Raw genomic sequence first — 18,827 nt, 5'->3', positions numbered from 1 at the left:
GACTTGTAAGCGCCGGGCAAGACCGTTGCGCAGGCGTCAGAGGCAGAACTTGAGCAGCCCGTGGATCAGGCTTCGGAGGCCGAGCAGGGACAAGACGTGGCATCGGCGTCGGACGTGGGATAACCGGAGCTGACCGGGGAGCAGTCTTCGGGTGCCTGGGTCTGTGGCTGTGACGTCGGACACTGTAGAGCCGGAGGTGACCGTTGCTGTGGTGTTGGACGTTGTAGAGCTGGAGCTGACCGGGGAGCAGGCGTAGGCGGCTGCAGAACCGGGGCTAACTGTGGCTGTGATGGCGGCTCCGGGGTGGAGAACTTGGAGGCTGGAGTCCTCCAAATTGCCAGCCTTGAGCCCTGGTAAGGAGACCATTCAGGACCACTCTTCTGAATGGCTATCATTTGGTGCATCGTGTCATCTCCACCTCATCAGAAAAAAGTGGGCCAGCTAGGGGAAGTTCCTCTCTCCTCTTGCGACTCATGTTTTTAGTAGGTGGAACCTTCTGTAACGCAAGATGTAGGCAGATTAACCCCTCTTTATTGTGCAACATAAATATACTGAATGGTCTTACAAAGACAGACCTGTTGGAGTCGGTGGGAAAACAAGGAACCAGGAGCAGAGAAGGGGTGAGTTCTTAGTGTGCGTCGGTTAAGGTTCCACACTGACTGAGGACAGGCAGGCTGGTTATATTGCCAATCAGGACCCTGACATGAGCAAATTAGCAAATAAATGCAATTGACAATTTAAAATGTTTGTGTGTATTTCAATAAGCTGACTAGAGAACATTTTTGTTCCATGTTCCAAAAATATTTATATATTTTATTTCTCTTTAAAGGGAGTCTTCACCTCCCACTGTATATTAAATTTCAAATAGCCATGTTCCAAAAATATCTGAATTCTGTTATAGACTGAAACCTTTAGCACAATCCTGCTGTCCTTTATGTAACACAGCTTATCAATGTTTAATCCGTTTTATACTGCTCTTTCACATTATTTATTTTGTAAGATACAGAAAGCCCTTTAAAACTAGATGCAGCTGAGGTGGCAGCTGTGTCACTATCCTAATGTTACACATATCACTGCAAAGCTGCACTTTCTGTATCCAGTGGAATTACATATCGTAAAAGGTCGAAGAGTTACAGCATTTCAAATATAAATATATACAGTAAAGAAAATAAGTATTTGAACACCCTGCTATTTTGCAAGTACTCCCACTTAGAAATCATGGAGGGATCTGAAATCTTTTTTTTTTTTCTCTCTCTTACCCTGTCCTGTCCAGCATCCTAACATACAGAATGGTGGTCTGTGTGCCATATTTTGCTTGACAGATTTGCTCTACCAAGGGAGACATGTTATATACATGGCTGCCCTTGATATTTTTTATTATTTTTATTGTAATCTTATTTTCTTTAGTCTTTATATGTCAGTGCCTAACCTGACAGGGAGATGGAGGAAGAGGGAGAAAAAAAAAGGGAGAAAAGGATAGGATTAAAATGTAGAAATAACAGTTGTCTAGGCTGCCTAGAACATATCACAAAAAACAATATAAACTACCACAGTACTACATGATACCAAAAGAAAAATAGGATGATGATGATATGAAAAATTACAATAGTCATCAAACGTACCTGCAGATAAACGTACCAACACACAAACATCAGCTACATCTAGTGAGAAGCTGATGGAGAGACGAGCACGTTTGTGAGCATGCATGTGTTAGCATGCATGTGTGGCCATGCAACAAGGAGGAAATGTGTACTTGCAAGGGGGCCATGATCACGCCGCACCCAGAAGCATCAGCGGGGGATGGGGGGAGCCCGAGGCCCCAAATGCTCAGCAGGTCCACAGAGCACCAAGCCCAGGACAGCCAAAGCAGACAGAGCAGTGGCCCACTCGGACCAGAGCAGAGGGGCCCCCTGACTGGAGCCCCCCTGGTGTGACGGGGCAGGGTCACCGGGCAGCCCAGTGTGACGGTGAGTAGGTCCAGCGGTCACTGGGCACCGTGGCGAGGGCTGCATGGAGGGTAGGCACCCCACAGGTCCAAGGGCCACCCATTCCCCCCAGCAGAGCCCCACCCAGGAACCCGACGGGTCCCGACCGCTCCAAGCAAAACCACCGCGGGCCACGCCAACCCAACACCAAGGCTAGGCACCACAGGGACAAGAACATGAGGAATCTGAAATCTTCATCGTAGATGCATGTCCACTGTGAGAGACATAATCTAAAAAAAAAATCCTGAAATCACAATGTATGATTTTTTTTAACAATTTATTTGTATGATACAGCTGCAAAAAAGTATTTGAACACCTGTCTATCAGATAGAATTCTGACCCTCAAAGACCTGTTAGTCCGCCTTTAAAAAGTCCACCTCCACTCCACTTGTTATCTTAAATTAGAAGCACCTGTTTGAAGTCGATAGCTGCATAAAGACACCTGTCCACTCCATACAATCAGTAAGACTCCAACTACTAACATGGCCAAGACCAAAGAGCTGTCCAAAGACATCAGAGACAAAATTGTAGACCTCCAAAAGGCTGGAAAGGGCTACGGGGCAATTGCCAAGCAGCTTGGTGAAAAAAGATCCACTGTTGGAGCAATCATTAGAAAATGGAAAAAGCTAAACATGACTGTCAATCTCCCTCGGACTGGGGCTCCATGTAAGATCTCACCTCATGGGGTCTCAATGATCCTAAGAAAGGTGAGGAATCAGCCTAGAACTACACGGGAAGAGCTGGTCAATGACCTGAAAAGAGCTGGGACCACCGTTTCCAAGGTTACTGTTGGTAAAACACTAAGACGTCATGGTTTCAAATCATGCATGACAAGGAAGGTTTCCCTGCTTAAACCAGCACATGTCAAGGCCCGTCTTAATTTTGCCAGTGACCATTTGGATGATCCAGAGGAGTCATGGGAAAAAGTCTTGTGGTCAGATGAGAACAAAATAGGACTTTTTGGTCTTTATTCCACTCACCGTGTTTGGAGGAAGAAGAATGATGCGTACCATCCCAAGAACACCATCCCTACTATGAAGCATGGGGGTGGTAGCATCATGCTTTGGGGGTGTTTTTCTGCACATGGGACAGAGTGACTGCACTGTATTAAGGAGAGGATGACCGGGGCCACGTATTGTGAGATTTTGAGGAACAACCTCCTTCCCTCAGTTAAAGATGGGTCGTGGCTGGGTCTTCCAACATGACAATGACCCGAAGCACATAGCCAAGATAACCAAGGAGTGATTCCGTAAGAAGCATATCAAGGTTCTGGAGTGGCCTAGCCAGTCTCCAGACCTAAACCCAATAGAAAATCTTTGGAGAGAGCTCAAACTCTGTGTCTCTCAGTGACAGCCCAGAAACCTGACTGATCTAGAGTAGGTCTGTGTGGAGGAGTGGGCCAAAATCCCTCCTGCAGTGTGTGCAACCCTGGTGAAAAACTACAGGAAACGTTTGACCTCTGTAATTGCAAACAAAGACTACTGTACCAAATATTAACATTGATTTTCTCAGGTGTTCAAATACTTATTTGCAGCTGTGTCATACAAGTAAATTGTTAAAAAAATTATACATTGTGATTTTTTTTAGATTATGTCCCTCACAGTGGAAATGCACCTACAATGAAAATTTCAGAAAATTACAGACCCCTCCATGATTTCAAAGTGGGAGTACTTGCAAAATAGCAGGGTGTTCCTCACTGTATATTGTCCTTGATTTTATTTATTTATTTAGTTTCACATATATCTGTATGTATTTGTGTGCATATACTGCACGTAAATATATACATGTATACATGTACATGCACATGCTTTGGAGAAAAGAGTTTACTAAATGACTATAGAATAGAACAGTATATTAAGCACTGTCATTAGCATTTAAAAACCTCATAGCAAAAGAGATGCAAGAATATGTTACAATACAAGAATGTGTTTGTTTTCCTGCTGGGTGCCTCCCACACAAGCCAAACCTTTAAGAAGATCCCCAGAAGCTTTTACTTGTAGAAGCAGAATGCAGAAGATCCTCTGAGATTAATTGTGATGCTGAAGAGAAATACAAACCCTGTGTGTGTAGACCAGAATTCTCTCTCTCATAAGTGAAGATAACATATTATGAGAAACATAGTAATCTGATAATTTTGTAGACCATTCAAGAAGATGAGGGAATATATCCCTGTTCATTCACTGACTAGACTAATAATACTTGGAATATGACTTATTTGTCTTTAAAAGGTATTCCAGCATCCAAAAGTCTCTGATCCAGTCCGTCAAGGAGACATCCTGCAGTGTTCAGTCCTGTCTGAATCTGAGAACAAATTATGTTTACTAGATCTCTATGTGGTCTAGTTCATGCCACATCACATCATCTTATGCAGACATCATGATGAAAGCAGACATAATGGATGTGACAATCTTAGAATCACAGTAAATGTGTTTATAGTTTCTACAGAAACATGAGCTCCTATTGGGCTGTGGCCACATGTGGAAAGATTTTATTTAACTTCTGTCTTTATGTTACAATCTAAATGTATTTGAATTGAAAGGATCTTTTTAATGAAAATGTACTTACATACACAAAAACATCAGAAGTTGCATTTGTGGTTCCTTTTGGCCTGAGACTTTTGTTATATTTTCCTATTTCTCATTTCTTCTTATGTGTTTTATATCTACAAAGCAAGAGAGAGAGAAAAAAACAAATAAAGGTCCATAAATCATGATAATATAATGATGACTTCCGAGCACAAATTCCTTAATTGAACTAAGGCAAAGAATACGGAAAACATGTTAGGGTCCTTGTCTGTCTCCCCTGTGTATATGTGTTCCCAGATTATCCTAGTGTGTGCGTCTGGCTCCCTCTGTCTGTCTTGTGCGTCATGTTTGTTTCCTACCTGGAGATTTCAGCAGCAGCAGCAGCAGCAGCAATCATCTCACCTGGGCAGATCATCACACCAGAACCTCATCCTCTCATCACCACCACAGTATTTAAACACCAGGCTTTTCTCCACTCCTCGCCGGATCCTCCAGTTACCCATCTGGTATATCGTGGCCTTTCTAGTTTCTCTGTTGAAACCAGTTTCGTGTTTAATAACTTCATTCCTGTGTCTAGACTCCTGGTGTCTTGGATCCTGCCTGTCCCGTCTGCCTGCCAACCTCCTGGACTGCTTTCCCCCGTTCCGATCAACTTCCTCATCTCTGGCTCCAACCAGCCTCACGTCTGACTCTGCCTGCTTGCTCAGCCGTCCAGTCTGCAGTTTACCACTCTGGTCCTTGGATTTGGAACATGGATTCCTGTTCATTTCACGTCTGCATTAAAATCCTTTTACTTAATCATCCTTTGCCTCCTGGCTATTCAGTGTCTGCACTGTGGGTCCAGAAACCATCACCTGTCTGGTCCAACGTAACAAAACAGACTAAATTAAATATGGCCAAAACAGTATATTTAAAACAGGGTTGTCAAAACTAATAACCAGTTCATGTAATTAATTGTGTTAGTATTTTTAACTCATTTAACACACGTGCAGCATTCGTCAGGTATGAGGTACAGCAGGTAGTTTTACTCAACCATTAATTCCTCATGTTATGCATGGACCTCACAGAGACAAAAGAAGGATTAACAGAACTTTATTATAAATACCAAACTGCAAGGATTGATCTTACACAGGTGGGTAACGGTGGAGTTGACTGGGGTTACTGGAACCATGGAGCCAGAAGGGGAGAGAGAACATGTCCATGTGTGCGTAGGTTATGGTCTGACAAAGAATGAGCCTGGTGCTGGGGTATATAAAGCAGGGTGAGTTAACAGGACACAGGTGTGACTGATGAGTAATCTGGAGTGTGGTGGCTGTGGTGCCCGGCTGGACCAAGTGAGGGCGTGACAGTATCCTACCCCTCCAGGGCCAGATTTCAGACAGCCTAGGAGGATGGCTGGAAGGCCAAGATGACAATAGAGAGGGCACTGGAGGTTTGAAGGCAGGGGAAGGACTCTTAAGAGGATGGCTGGGAAGCCACACAGACTGGCACCGGGTGGCTAGAGGTCGACCTGGATAGCAAACAGACAGGGCCAGATCACTGGAGGGAGGCAGACCTGGAGGACAAGCAGACTGATGCCATATCTCTGGAGGACGACCAGGATTGTGAACAGACTTGGGCCGGGTCTCTGGAAGAAGACTCGGAGGACGAACAGACCTGTGCTGGATCACTGAAAGACGACTTGGATGAAGAGCAGACCTGGGCCGGATCTCAGGAGGATGTGCAGACCTATGGGCTCAATATTAAGTCATAAAGATTTTGCAGTTGTAAATGAATGCTTGCACATAATCTCAGAGTTTGCGTCTGTAAATCAAGCTTGTCACCCTGTAAAAACAATCTGCCTGTAAAATTAAGTGTGCAAATGTGCAGAAAAGGTGTTTGGGTGGTTGTAAAAAAGATTTGTATTTGTGGGGGGAAAAATAAAGTTCTTTTGCGAAAACCCTGTTCATAGATGCAAAGCACCAAACTGCGTGCGAGCCTCTGAAGTTGCGGTTGCGAATTATGTCTCTATCTTTACACTTCTATCTGATTGGATGGTGACAAATCGAACTGTCCAATCAGAGCGCAGATGGCTTCCTGTCCTTCCGCACCGCTGCAGACTCTTAAAGGGGAGTAGAGTGTCAACAATGGACGAAGGCGCGAGTACGTCTGTTACACCGGTGAGTTCTAATTTTAAATATTGCTGGAATAAAAGTTCGTATTTTATGTCACAACTTTATTGAAGCATTCAGTTGTTTTAGTATCGCTCCAACCAAGTTGTCCTTGTACAGTTTTTAAGATCAATTGCAGAAAAGACTGTAGCCAAAACCGATTTTCCAAAGCAGGCTGAAGATGTTTTTTAAACTCCTGTGAATAGTCCCGTTAAATGAAGAGCGTGATAACGATTATTAAGTTTACCGTTCATTTTTAATTTATCCAACAAAGTGTGTTTAAATATTAGTTTACAATTAGCTAAGAAGTGGCCTCTCCTAGCACCGTAGCCTCTTGAACACCTAACGTCACCGGGGCTTGGTCGGCCATGTTAATAGAGCCCCAGCTACTGTTTTCATGTGCCCTTTCAGGTTTCTCCCGAGTAAAGTTATGTTAAAACATGTCTGAAAAGACAATATAGAGGAACATCCTCACCACGATCAACTGACAGAAGTGAGTTATCGTTATGATGCAGAAACACTAATTATTAATAACTTAGACAGTTACAATCTGCTGAACACTGAATAAAGGTCAGGGTTTGATGTTTTCCCACCTGGTTTAGTTTCAGATGGTGTTTTCATGCTAGTATTTATGTAGATGTATGTGTATTTTCGACAGGAACAAAAATCTGCTGTAGAGAGAGCTATACGCAGCTTTGTTGATGTTCTATCTAATGTCCGGTCAGAAGTGGGGGGTGAAACTGTAAGTAGACAGAGTAGTCAGCCACCAGCCGGCCCACAGACCACCAGAGAGAACACACTGAGGGAAATGCAAAGGTATGTGCCAACTTGTTGAACTGCAAGTTTATTAATGCCCATTTGGCTCTATTTTTTTTTAAATATTGTGATTGATTTTAGTTTTTTTGTTGTTTTTTTCTCCCCATTTGTATATTTATTAATAAATTACTGAATGAATGTTAGGTCATTTCCAGCAATGTTTCAAAGAAGACAGAACAGAGGAAAGCGACCTTTTCCAGCACCAAGCGTTGTCATACCAGCAGCTCGCCATGTAGAGCTCAGTTTCTGTCTTTTGCCTGGTTCAACAACAAAAACTCCCAAAAACGAAATAAAGCTCCTTCAAGCTGGACTGGGAAGACGGACAATTGGCATAGCTGATAATGCTGATCATGAACAGGTAATTTTCTTGGTCTTAGATTCTTGGTGTCTGTTGACAGGAATTGGAAATTGCATCTCCTGGAATACCCTAGTGAGATCTTTGGATTTTATCAGACAGATCTTTGGATTATCACATTAGTCTTTATGTATTTTTTCTTAACCTAGATCACCAAAGCTCTTCATGGTGAATATCCCAAAATGAAGACCCTAACCGGAGGATGGCTTTTGTATAAATCTGCAGGTAACAACCATTTTAATTGTACTAGATGACTTATAAAGGAGACTAAATTTAAGTTTCGTAAAATTATACTGCAGAAATGCTTATATGAATGCAATGCTTTGTAAAAAATATCTCAATTTGTAGTGTTGCTATCAAGCGGCAACCTCCGCTGGTAAAATGTGAAGCCTATGCGGATGTGCAAAAAATTGCACTTCCCCCTTCATCCGCTAGGGGCTGTCTCTTAGCTACAGGCAGCTCAGAGTTTGATGGGGTGTCAATCATCCACCCCACCTTCACAGTCTCCCTCTCAGCTCCACCTCTTTGCCCAATTTTGGATTTTCCTGGATTAAGGAGACACTTGATGCTACTAAGATGGCGACGGTTGGAACGCCCAATGAGCTTCACTTTTGCTCTTCAGAAACCTATGGGTGACGTCACGGAGGCTCTGTCCATCTTTTATATACCATCTATGGTCGCTACCCAGATCGATGTTTCTAATTAATGCAATTTACAATATTGACTGCATGTTTACTGCTTTTGTGTGTTATGGGTTTAATTTCGTGTCTGTTTTCTACATCCAAGGTGGTAATGGACAGAGGAACTTGTCTGTTGTGGCTCAGGGATCGCAGGGCTACACGTCAAAGATGCTGAAGATGGCCACCAGCAATGGGAAGCACATGCTTTACATTGTTCCGCTCCAGGAAGAAATTGATACTACACCTCTTCCTCATGATGCTGCAGAGTTCAGGAAAATGCCCAAGTCCCAGTGCAAGAACTGTGGATTGAATATGCCTCTTCAACTACTTGTTAATCACATTGAAAGCTGTGGACAGGTAAGTTCACGGAGAAAAATATAGACCACTAAGTATGGCTGTAACATAACTATACTATGCAGTAAATGACCAGAAGGAAGGGATCTTGTATTTATACAACACCTTTCTGGTTAAATAAAGGACATATTAAAACATAGAAGTGTTTAAAATTAACTTATTTCTTATGCTGTTTCAGAAAAATGTTCTAATATGTGGTAATTTTTTAGACTTTACAAAAGGGTGTTTATACTATATTTGTATATGTAGTTGTGATTTGTGTATAAGCTTGATAAAGACACTACAAAATGTACAAACCTTGTGGTAAACAGTACATGTTATGGAAAAGTTTTCACAAAATTGTCATTTTTCAGGAATCTGACTTTGATGACATCCCTGAACAGGCACCACACATAGAACCTGTTATTTCTACAGAAGTTCAAGTCCAGGTAAATTCATTCAAAATTTAATATTGGAATATATCTGCACATTCGTCTTTAATCAAATGAAAATCATTAATCACTTAATCCGGAAAAATAAAAGTGTGGGATCACTCCAGACTTTGCGTACCCTTCCTAGCACCAGTAGAAAGCTTGGTGCTGCAATGTCTGTTTTGATAATTGAGATCATGTCCAGAAAATAGCAGGCAGGCTAGCATATACCAGGCTAGTGTATACCATGTTAGCGTATGCCAACTGTTTTCCAACAGAGCTCAAACGGATTGTAATCTTACATTTTAAAAAGTGTGCAATGTGGGTCCATCCTGCTGTCTATCAGCAGGGAGCATGGTTGTACGATACTGTGGAATTTAACCTGGGACTTGTAATTTTCTTATCCTAATTAAAATCATAATGTATAATTTTAATGTTTAACATGAAAAAATTTCAGCAAAATTCAGAAAGTAAAAATTCTGTGTACTACACTACCAGTCTGTTGACCAGTGAATGACCAGGTGGTATTTTTTTTGTAATATCAGAACTGTCTGTCATTATGGCTTTAAATATTTGTTGACTTCAGAACAAATAGGCCCGTGTTAAGGTAATATTTATAAACCTGGCGGTAAAGGAGATTTTAATGCAAAATAATTTTGGATTTGTGTCGTTCAAGGCTGGTGTTTTCCAGCCTTTACTTCACAGAATCCGCTATTGTGTTGATTTGTCTAACATATGAATCAACTCCACTTTGCATACTTCAAGTTATTAAAGAAGACTAATTTGAATTTTGGTTTTCTCCTCAGCCTTCCTGTCCTGTTTGTGGCAAGCAATTTTCCAGAGAGGTGTTAATGTTGCATGCCAGTACATGTGGTGAAAGGTAAGTTCATTTTACTGTACAAGTGGAAATAAACAGATCAAACACAGGTGATACATGCATGTGTTTTTATTTTTTATTTTTTTTTTTTTACCCTATAAAGGGTTAAAACTGGATGACAATGGATCATCTATTCCATATTTTCATTTCTGTTTCTTTGCCTGGCAGCACACACACACACACATATATATATATATATATATAATTTCATTTTTCAATATACCCAAACCATCTGAATCTCACCTTGTAAAATGTTTTAGTAGCTTTTGAATTTAGGATTTCACACAGATTTACTCATCCTAATCTTTCCCATCTTATGGGATCTTCTATATCTCGCATCTCTAATGTGCACTCTCATTTAATCAGTGTCAAAGTCTCCAATATGTGAGTGAATTGCTTTGATTACTTATTGAGCATGCACCACCACCTCGCTATCCAATACTCATTTAGCAATACATTTTTATTTACTAATTGTTCTTTCCATTGTACTAAAGTGTAATGGAAGACTTTCCAACAACATCAAGGCCACAAGGTGGAGCTGCACTGAGCAGCGATGGAGACGACCTCAGTGCTGCATCATTGTGTGAAGTCACCGGCCATGAAGGTGCTCGATAAATAAGCTGGACATCTGGCTTACTAGCATCTGATTAAAATGTGTTTAAGATATTGTTTAATATCTTACAATATATTAATATATTAAAATGTACAAGAATTTGACATTTTGACTTAATATAAAATATCTAACAGGAATGTTGTCTATTTGCAATTGTCTCCTGTATATTTCTTCAGTTGAACTTTGGAAAAATGTTAGTTCTCCCCAAGAAGCTGCTACACTGTTTAAAAAGTACCTAATGCGAGAAAAGGAGAACGAACCCCCGATCATGGCAAGCATTGACATCCGTGATGATCAAACTTCCCAAAGTCGTGACATCCTTGCCTTCTACAAAAGGCCAAAGATTGACTGGACCAGACCATTTCACTGTTTATTACAAGGTAATACTTTTTGTGTTTTAAAGGTCCCATATTATACATTTTTTCAACAATTTTACATGTGTGTCAGAGGTCCAACAACAGTTTTTTCAAAGTGCATTACCCCAAATTCAGCCCTGGTCCTTAATTTCAGTTGTTCCAAAAGTGGCTCTAGTGAGCTCTACTGAGAGCAGGCTGTTTCTGTGTCTGAATCATTAAATGTTCATGAGTGGTGCCTGTCCACGCCCCTCTCTGGGAGAAGATCTGGGTTTTGCTGGTGCCCACTTTGTGATTTTAGAGGGTATCCCCAGGAATAAAAGGCAGTATCCACTACCAGATACAGTGGTCATTTTCCTTTGTGAGGAAAAAAGAGAAAGATCTAAGACTTGCCTGTTTAAGCACACATTCGCGAACAAGTGGAGCAAGCGAGAGAGGATACAGAATTTTCTAATCTTTTGGCATCATACACAGGCTATGAGGACACACATGAGCGTTAGAAAACCTTTAGAAAGTGAATTTTGCATAATATGGAACCTTTAACATTCTTGTAATTCATGTAATTATGAAATTAGCATAGCTGTGGCCTTTACTTAAATACTTTTTTTTTAATCAAATTAATTGTAAACTGTTGATCTTAAATTAAGTATCTAGTTGTGAATCTTGCGTTAAGGATAATGACTTTGTTTTCCTTTTTGTTTTTTCTCTGCTGCATATTATAGGTGACACAGCTGTTGGCATTGGTGTCCAAAGACATTTTCTCAGTTTAGCCATGCTAAAATTGCAGCATGGTTTTAACATAAACAGTGGTATGCTTCCATAAACTAACTTTCTTTATTTCTTTCTTCCTTACTTACTTCTGTTTTCTGACACAATTGCAAATTCATGACTGTAACAGAACAGAATTATAGTGATCTATAAATGATGCATTTTTAAAAGTCTTTTATATTTTAAGAGCTGTTTGACTCCTGAAATTTGTAACTCCCAAACAGTTTATTTATTAGATTTTTTGCTATTTCACAGGTGTAGCTGACACAACCCTTCTTTTTGAGGGACAACAGGACCACCTTATCCCCTGTACATCTCGGATTTTGGTTGACAGTGACCTCTTTCTGGTGGCGGGAAGAATGATTGGGCATTCATTCCTGAACGATGGACCTCGTCTTCATGGGCTCAGTGATGCAATTGTTCACATGCTTCTGCATGCTAACAGAGATACTGTCACTGTAAAGCTTGAAGATGTGCCAGATCTTGACATACGAACAACAATCCAAATGGTAAATGATACTGACTTATTGAAAGCCTTGGTCAGCGTTTCTCACATGACTGTTCATGGATGTTAGTTTAGTCCTCTCTTTTTGCTGGGACAATAAAACCCTGCAAATATGATCAAAATTAAGGCAAACATTTAAACTAGCAACTGTGATTTTTATTTATTTTTTTATTTTAATTAAGCTTGATGGAGACAAACCCCTGTCTGAGGAGCAGAAGAATGAAGTTAACACTCTTGCAATTTCCTGGGACTTGCCACCTGTTAACACAGAAAATCGTAAATGGCTGCTCCAACAGTTACTCCATCATGCAGTGAGATTTGTTCATTTCTTTCTTTTTCTAAACTTGGTATTAAATGACCCAAAGTCTCCATTAAAACTATTGTCAAATTCTTTAGGTGATTGGACGAACCATTAGGCAAACAAAGCAAATTAGGAAGGGACTAAAGGACACCAGACTGTGGAATCTGCTCCAAGACAGGCCTGAAACTGCTCCGATCATCTTCCCCCGGCATGCTGAAAGCATTCTCACTGTCCAGGTACAGCCCAGCCTTAACTGGGATCAGTGTCAATGTACACAAGTCCATGTTTAATTGAAGCAAATGTCTGTAACTTCAGTATTTGGTAGGTTTGTAAAGTAATCTGACATTGTTTCTGCATTTTCTTCCTTTTAAGGCAGTTCTCAGTCACATTGTTTGGCCAGGGGATGACAGTGATGATGATGATGATGATGCTCCCTACACACTGAGGGTCCAGAATGAGATAGCAGGATTCTTGAGAACTTTTATTGAAACAGGCAAGTTTATTATTTAGTTTTAAGTTAAATTTGACGTCATATTTATTATTATTGTTATTATATCTTGCAGCCACTCCACTCCAGCTCAGCCAGCTGGTGAAGTTTTGGGTCGGGTGGGAAATCCCTACTGGCCAGATGAAAGTCGAGGTAGTCAAGGCAGACTATCTGTCATCCTCCACATGCTTTGCTACATTGCGTGTTCCTGGGAACTTCCATGAGTACAGTGTTTTCTCCAAACATGTGGATAGCTGCATAGGAACTTATGCTACAGGTTTTGGCCTAATTTAAACCCTTTTGGTTCACAACATTGCCTATTGCATGGCTGCATGGCTGTTTCCCGTGCTGGCCCCCTGCCCATCCCCATTGTTGATCCAAATATGGCTCGTGTTACAAAAGGTTCAAGCTGAGTCAGTTTTGAAATGTTAAAAATAAGATTCAAGCCTACCATATCCTGAAGTTTGTCTTCAATCAAATGGTCTTTGGAAAAGATTTTTTGTTAAATCACTTGTTAATGCGTCTCTTCAAAGAATTACAGAGAACAGCATAACTCGAAATATTTAAAATGTGTTTTAAAATGACTGAAAATATGTTCAACATGTACACTGATTGGTTTAATATTAAAGCTGTTAGTGTTTTAAATGATTGGGTTGTCTTGGCTTTTATTGCATTTTCAGTTTTAATGCCATTTAATCAATATTTAGACTATTAACAGCTTTGCTTACAAGTATCAGTCACAATTTACCACATAGTTACACACTACCTATCCTGAGAAACTTGACAACACAAGTGATGGCGATCAGAGGTGGCAGCAAATGAGGAGACTTTTAAGTGTTAATAACTTTTTAATTTTTTAGGAGTATTATGATTCAACACTTTCTACATACTGGACAACAGAGCTGTAGATGTCTGCCCCAAAACAAGAAGACGGAGCCATGGGGTCGAACAGCTGACTCAGCATTTCCAGCTGCTCAGGGTTAAGGGGCGACACCAGCTCTGGGATCTGAATGCCAGCATGGTCCATGTCTGCAACGTCTCCATCTAGAAACCTGGCCTGAAATGAAACACTGAGTAACTGTGGGCTTTGAAATGAATTTAAGAGAATAATTACATTAAAAGATGGCAAGCATGCATTTTTACTAAAATAAGAATTCTGTAAGCTTTCAATCTTACATCAAGATTTTCAGGAGGACTGACTGGACTCTGAGTCTTCCCAATTTCCCAGAGCTGATTTGGGGTGTAGTTCTGCTCAGTCCGTAGCGAATGGTTGTTCCAACCCTCTGTGAATGCATCCAGATCTCCTTGGATACGGGGTAAAAACACATACTGTGCACAAAAAAGGTTTGTGCAGTTTGATGGATCCAGCAGTCCATCCTCCTCGAGGCCATGAAGGACATCGTAGTAGATGCTTGACACAACATTCCAAACATCCCGCCACAGCCGCTCAATCCTGGAAAAAGACATTTTACATATTTTTCAGAAACCTGTGTTTATTGAAAAACACAATTTAAGAATGCAAAGAAAAAGGGGGGGGTATAATAAACAAATGATATAGAAAAATAGAATTGAAAATGTGTAGAAATGGCATATCAGAAGTACTAAAATGAGGGAAAAAGTCAGAAGTACTTCTTTAATGATAGATTTTAAACTACAATTTCTTAATCTCCTGGAACAGAAATACAGTGGTAGTTTCAATCAGTTATAAATTAACTGATTCATTCAAATGAGAAACTGCAACAATTATACAGCTCGTGGATTTTCCATTGAGACAAACAAACCAATAAAGCCAGCAAATGCAACAGCTCACTTAAACTTTAAATAATTACCTTTGGTTGTGGACACTTTTTCCAGACATAAAGCTGCCTCTTCCACAGCCTCGAACATCAAACATGTATCGAGCAACGTCCACATTCTCAACTCCTTGATCTCCTCTCACACTAATAACAGCCATAAAAACACACAAACGAAGAATCTTTCAAATATACTTAATAAAAAAAACTGTACAACCTAAAATTACAAAATGTTTTCTTTTTCTAAACTACTCATTTGTTTATGTAGCAGGAACTTATAGGATATAAATGTCTCTCATCAGAATGAGCTGAATGACATGTCCGGTAGAGGTGAGAGCACTCTCTAATGTAGGTCTAAAATGTTGTGCAGGTTTCCAGATGGGAGTGGGCTTACTGCAGCAGCTCAATGCCACCATTTTCCCGACAGGTCCACATCCATTTAGACAAAGCAGGTACGATAATGTGACAGTGAAGTTTGGCTTTATCTAGCCCAGGGATCTCAAACTCTGGTCGTCAAAGGTCATTGTCCTTCAGGGTTTAGATGTTTCCCTGCTCCAACACACCTGACTCTGACTAATGGTTCATTGTGCAGAACCTGACACTATTGGATCCATTTTATTTAAATCAGGTGTGTTGGAGTTCGAGATCCCTGCTTTGGCACTTTAATACATATCTGCTTGCACTGCTGTGAGAACCTCCCAGAGATACACGTGGACACCTCCATAACCTGACGGAATTATTCACTAACTGACGAAGAATACAGTTTGAGAGACTTAAGGCTTGTGTCTGAGTGAATGGTCAGCAGCAATAAAAACAAGCCAATGCGTCATCTTCTACAAGTATATTTGTAAATATGTGTCAAATATGTATGAAATCCTAATGCACCATTTTACCAATATTTGAAAGGTGACCAGGTGTTAAGTATACTAAAAATTTGTACTCATGGAAAATTAACATGGAAAACAGCACACTGTAAATGAAGTGAGTAGGAAATATGCAGCCCTAAGGCAATATGAATGAGTAACAATTATGAAGGTGTTAAATACAAAAAAGTTTGTTAAGTAAACACTTTCAAGTTGCATTTATCTTTGGCTCTAATGTGAATGGTAAAACACACACACACAAAAGTCAGCATCATACCGAGATGGACAGCCGTAATTCTCTACAGCTTTAAGGAAGAACTCCAGAGCTGTAGATGCCTTGTTGTTGTTTGCTGTGTTCAGGTACAGGATCTACGAGGACACATTTTGAATTTACAGATACTGAAGTTGGTTCCATGTTAAAACTGTTTCCATTCCTGCTTAAACTAAATTTCAGTGACTTGAAGAATAACAACAACTAAAGAAATGAAAGAGGACACAAACCTTTCTTGAAAAGCCATCAACACCACCAAACATTACAATCCCATATCTGTACAGTTATAGACAAACACAGATAGACAGACAGAGGACTGTTAACATTGTAATCCATTTGGTATATGCACAGAGGTACACAGGACTGCATCAGTGTGTTCTAGATTTTGACTTCTACTGTATATTAAGCTCACCTGATTAACTTGTGGTTCGTGTCGATGTGTATAAGAGACAGAGGACCAGGAACACTGTATGTCCTTCTGACAACGCAACCAAGATTTGCCATTCTCTCAAGTATTCCTACACTGTCTACCCGGTGCATGGAGTCCCATACTCTGGTCCACTGCACTCTGTGGCCCAGTGCCCTCAGACGTCCTTTCACCATTCTGTGACCTACAGGAAGACATATTTTAAATATCATGGCAGAACAATACATCTGAAATTTATGTAAATTGACAGTGCAGTGTTTAAGTCAAACAATATGACACACTTTTATTGAGACAAATTTCAACACTATTACATGGTGCAGCTTAGAAAAAGCCTTAACCCTTTGTCACTGTATTAAGAATAACGTGATTAAAAAAAACCAGGAAAAGCTGTAACATCATGAACAAGTTAACTTCTCAAACTGACCCAGATTTCTTGATTGTTGCTTGATTGTTGACACCAAGCTGTCAAGCTCATCATCTGACACTGAGCTGTAGGTATCTCTTATTGAAAGACCCCATTCTCTCATTCTACGGTGGATCATTTTCACTGACACACCAAGAATCTTGGAGATACAAGACACAGAAAGGTCCATCTCAATTAGGTCTTGAAGATGGTCGTTAGAAATGCTCAGCCTGGGGCGTCCCCGTGCACTAGCTATCCTGTCGACTATAATAGCTGGCCGCCTCCTGTCCATTTCAGATTGAATGAGGGCAATAAGCTGTTCCAGACCTTCAAGTACCTATAAAAAAACAATCATATACGAAAAATAAATTTATTTAAAAATTCCTTAGCAATTTATCCCTGTTACATAATGGATATTTGGATATAGAATAGAACAGAATAGAAATACTTTATTAATCCCTTCAGAGAGCCCTCAGGGATATTTGGGAATATGGAATATTTGGGATATGGATGTTTACTGTATAATAATTTTTGTGAACAAAATGTTAGTAAAGAAACACATATTGTATATTACAAGTGGTACCACAATTAATTAAGTTCAGTTAACCCACCGATAGTGGAAAGTTTAGATGAGCTGAAAGGGAGAGTATCAGAGTCATTGCACTTGTAGTGATAAACTCCACATTGTCAAGGTCCAACGGCTGTTGCTGGCAAGCCTGTTCCAGTCTGTTTTGTAATTGTTCTAGGACCTGTTTTCCTAAATCCACCTGATAAATAGAAAATGCAGTTATTAATCTACTGATATAACGGGAAATATGTTGCATGTAGCTTGAACTGTACAAGTGCAATTACAAATTACACAGATATTAGTATATTCATGGTTTACTAGATATACAACAGTTTACTAAAAAAGAAAAAAAAAAAGATAAACTGAGACCAGTATAATTTACATGTGCAAACAACTTAAATCAACTTACCAAGGAGTCAGAGGAGGCATCTATATTGGATAGAAACACACCAGATTCCGCTGGGTCTACAGTCACCTATGAAGCCAAACAATAAACAAGTGCATGTCTGTCCTGTGTAATGTATTCTGACAATGTAATACTTCCTCACAGGAGGAGCAGGAAGAGGATAATAAGGAGAAGCCTCTGTACTGGGATACATACAGACAGAGCAGATCTCGTTACTGTCTGAATCCCGCTTTCTGGGACACGATCCTGATCCTAATTATATGGTTTACCAATAGCTTGTTATCAAATTATACACAAACCCCGTAATGACCCTTTGACTGAAATAAAATTCCATAACCTGCAGAAAACGACCGTAGACGACTGGATTTAGTAATTGCTGATTTGTCAGCTAGCACATCGTGAGGCTAATATAAACCGGAAAAGCTGATCTTCATTTGAGAAAAAAAATATATAGGCCGCAATTCTTAACTAAGAAGAGACACAAGGACAACTTGGTTGGAGCGATACTAAAACAACTGAATGCTTCAATAAAGTTGTGACATAAAATACGAACTTTTATTCCAGCAATATTTAAAATTAGAACTCACCGGTGTAACAGACGTACTCGCGCCTTCGTCCATTGTTGACACTCTACTCCCCTTTAAGAGTCTACAGCGGTGCGGAAGGACAGGAAGCCATCTGCGCTCTGATTGGACAGTTCGATTTGTCACCATCCAATCAGATAGAAGTGTAAAGATAGAGACATAATTCGCAACCGCAACTTCAGAGGCTCGCACGCAGTTTGGTGCTTTGCATCTATGAACAGGGTTTTCGCAAAAGAACTTTATTTTTCCCCCCACAAATACAAATCTTTTTTACAACCACCCAAACACCTTTTCTGCACATTTGCACACTTAATTTTACAGGCAGATTGTTTT

At 40.2% G+C, this 18,827-nt stretch overlaps 1 protein-coding gene and 1 long non-coding RNA gene across 2 annotated transcripts; one reads left to right on the top strand and one right to left on the bottom strand.

Annotated features, from left to right (window-relative positions):
- The first annotated feature begins 6,501 nt into the window (after positions 1-6,501).
- Positions 6,502-13,726, top strand: LOC121643056. The gene is made up of 15 exons (XM_041990254.1): positions 6,502-6,669; positions 7,319-7,476; positions 7,621-7,834; positions 7,981-8,056; positions 8,618-8,868; positions 9,219-9,293; positions 10,082-10,155; positions 10,647-10,756; positions 10,942-11,145; positions 11,841-11,927; positions 12,142-12,395; positions 12,574-12,702; positions 12,788-12,928; positions 13,065-13,185; positions 13,256-13,726. Exons 1-15 carry the CDS (start codon positions 6,544-6,546, stop codon positions 13,471-13,473), a joined length of 2,238 nt encoding a protein of 745 aa, XP_041846188.1. The 5' UTR covers positions 6,502-6,543; the 3' UTR covers positions 13,474-13,726.
- A 3,381-nt stretch (positions 13,727-17,107) lies between these two features.
- Positions 17,108-17,962, bottom strand: LOC121643063. Its single transcript, XR_006011025.1, has 3 exons — positions 17,914-17,962; positions 17,548-17,703; positions 17,108-17,273 (listed from the first exon to the last, which is right to left on the bottom strand). It is a non-coding gene; the product is annotated as an uncharacterized LOC121643063 (long non-coding RNA).
- Positions 17,963-18,827: the final 865 nt, after the last annotated feature.

The sequence above is a fragment of the Melanotaenia boesemani genome, chromosome 7 (assembly GCF_017639745.1).
Source record: "Melanotaenia boesemani isolate fMelBoe1 chromosome 7, fMelBoe1.pri, whole genome shotgun sequence".
Lineage (NCBI taxonomy): Eukaryota > Metazoa > Chordata > Actinopteri > Atheriniformes > Melanotaeniidae > Melanotaenia > Melanotaenia boesemani.
Note: the sequence above shows the minus strand (reverse complement) of the source record. Positions and strands in the feature narration are given on the sequence as shown.

What these genes read in the sequence shown, in the direction of transcription:
- LOC121643056 (XM_041990254.1), top strand. Translation starts at nt 6,544, where the DNA reads ATGGTGACAAATCGAACTGTCCAATCAGAGCGCAGATGGCTTCCTGTC. An exon ending in ACACTGAGGGAAATGCAAAG is followed by an intron (nt 7,477 to 7,620) that starts GTATGTGCCAAC and finishes AATGAATGTTAG; the next exon opens with GTCATTTCCAGCAATGTTTC. An exon ending in TGGTTTTAACATAAACAGTG is followed by an intron (nt 11,928 to 12,141) that starts GTATGCTTCCAT and finishes GCTATTTCACAG; the next exon opens with GTGTAGCTGACACAACCCTT.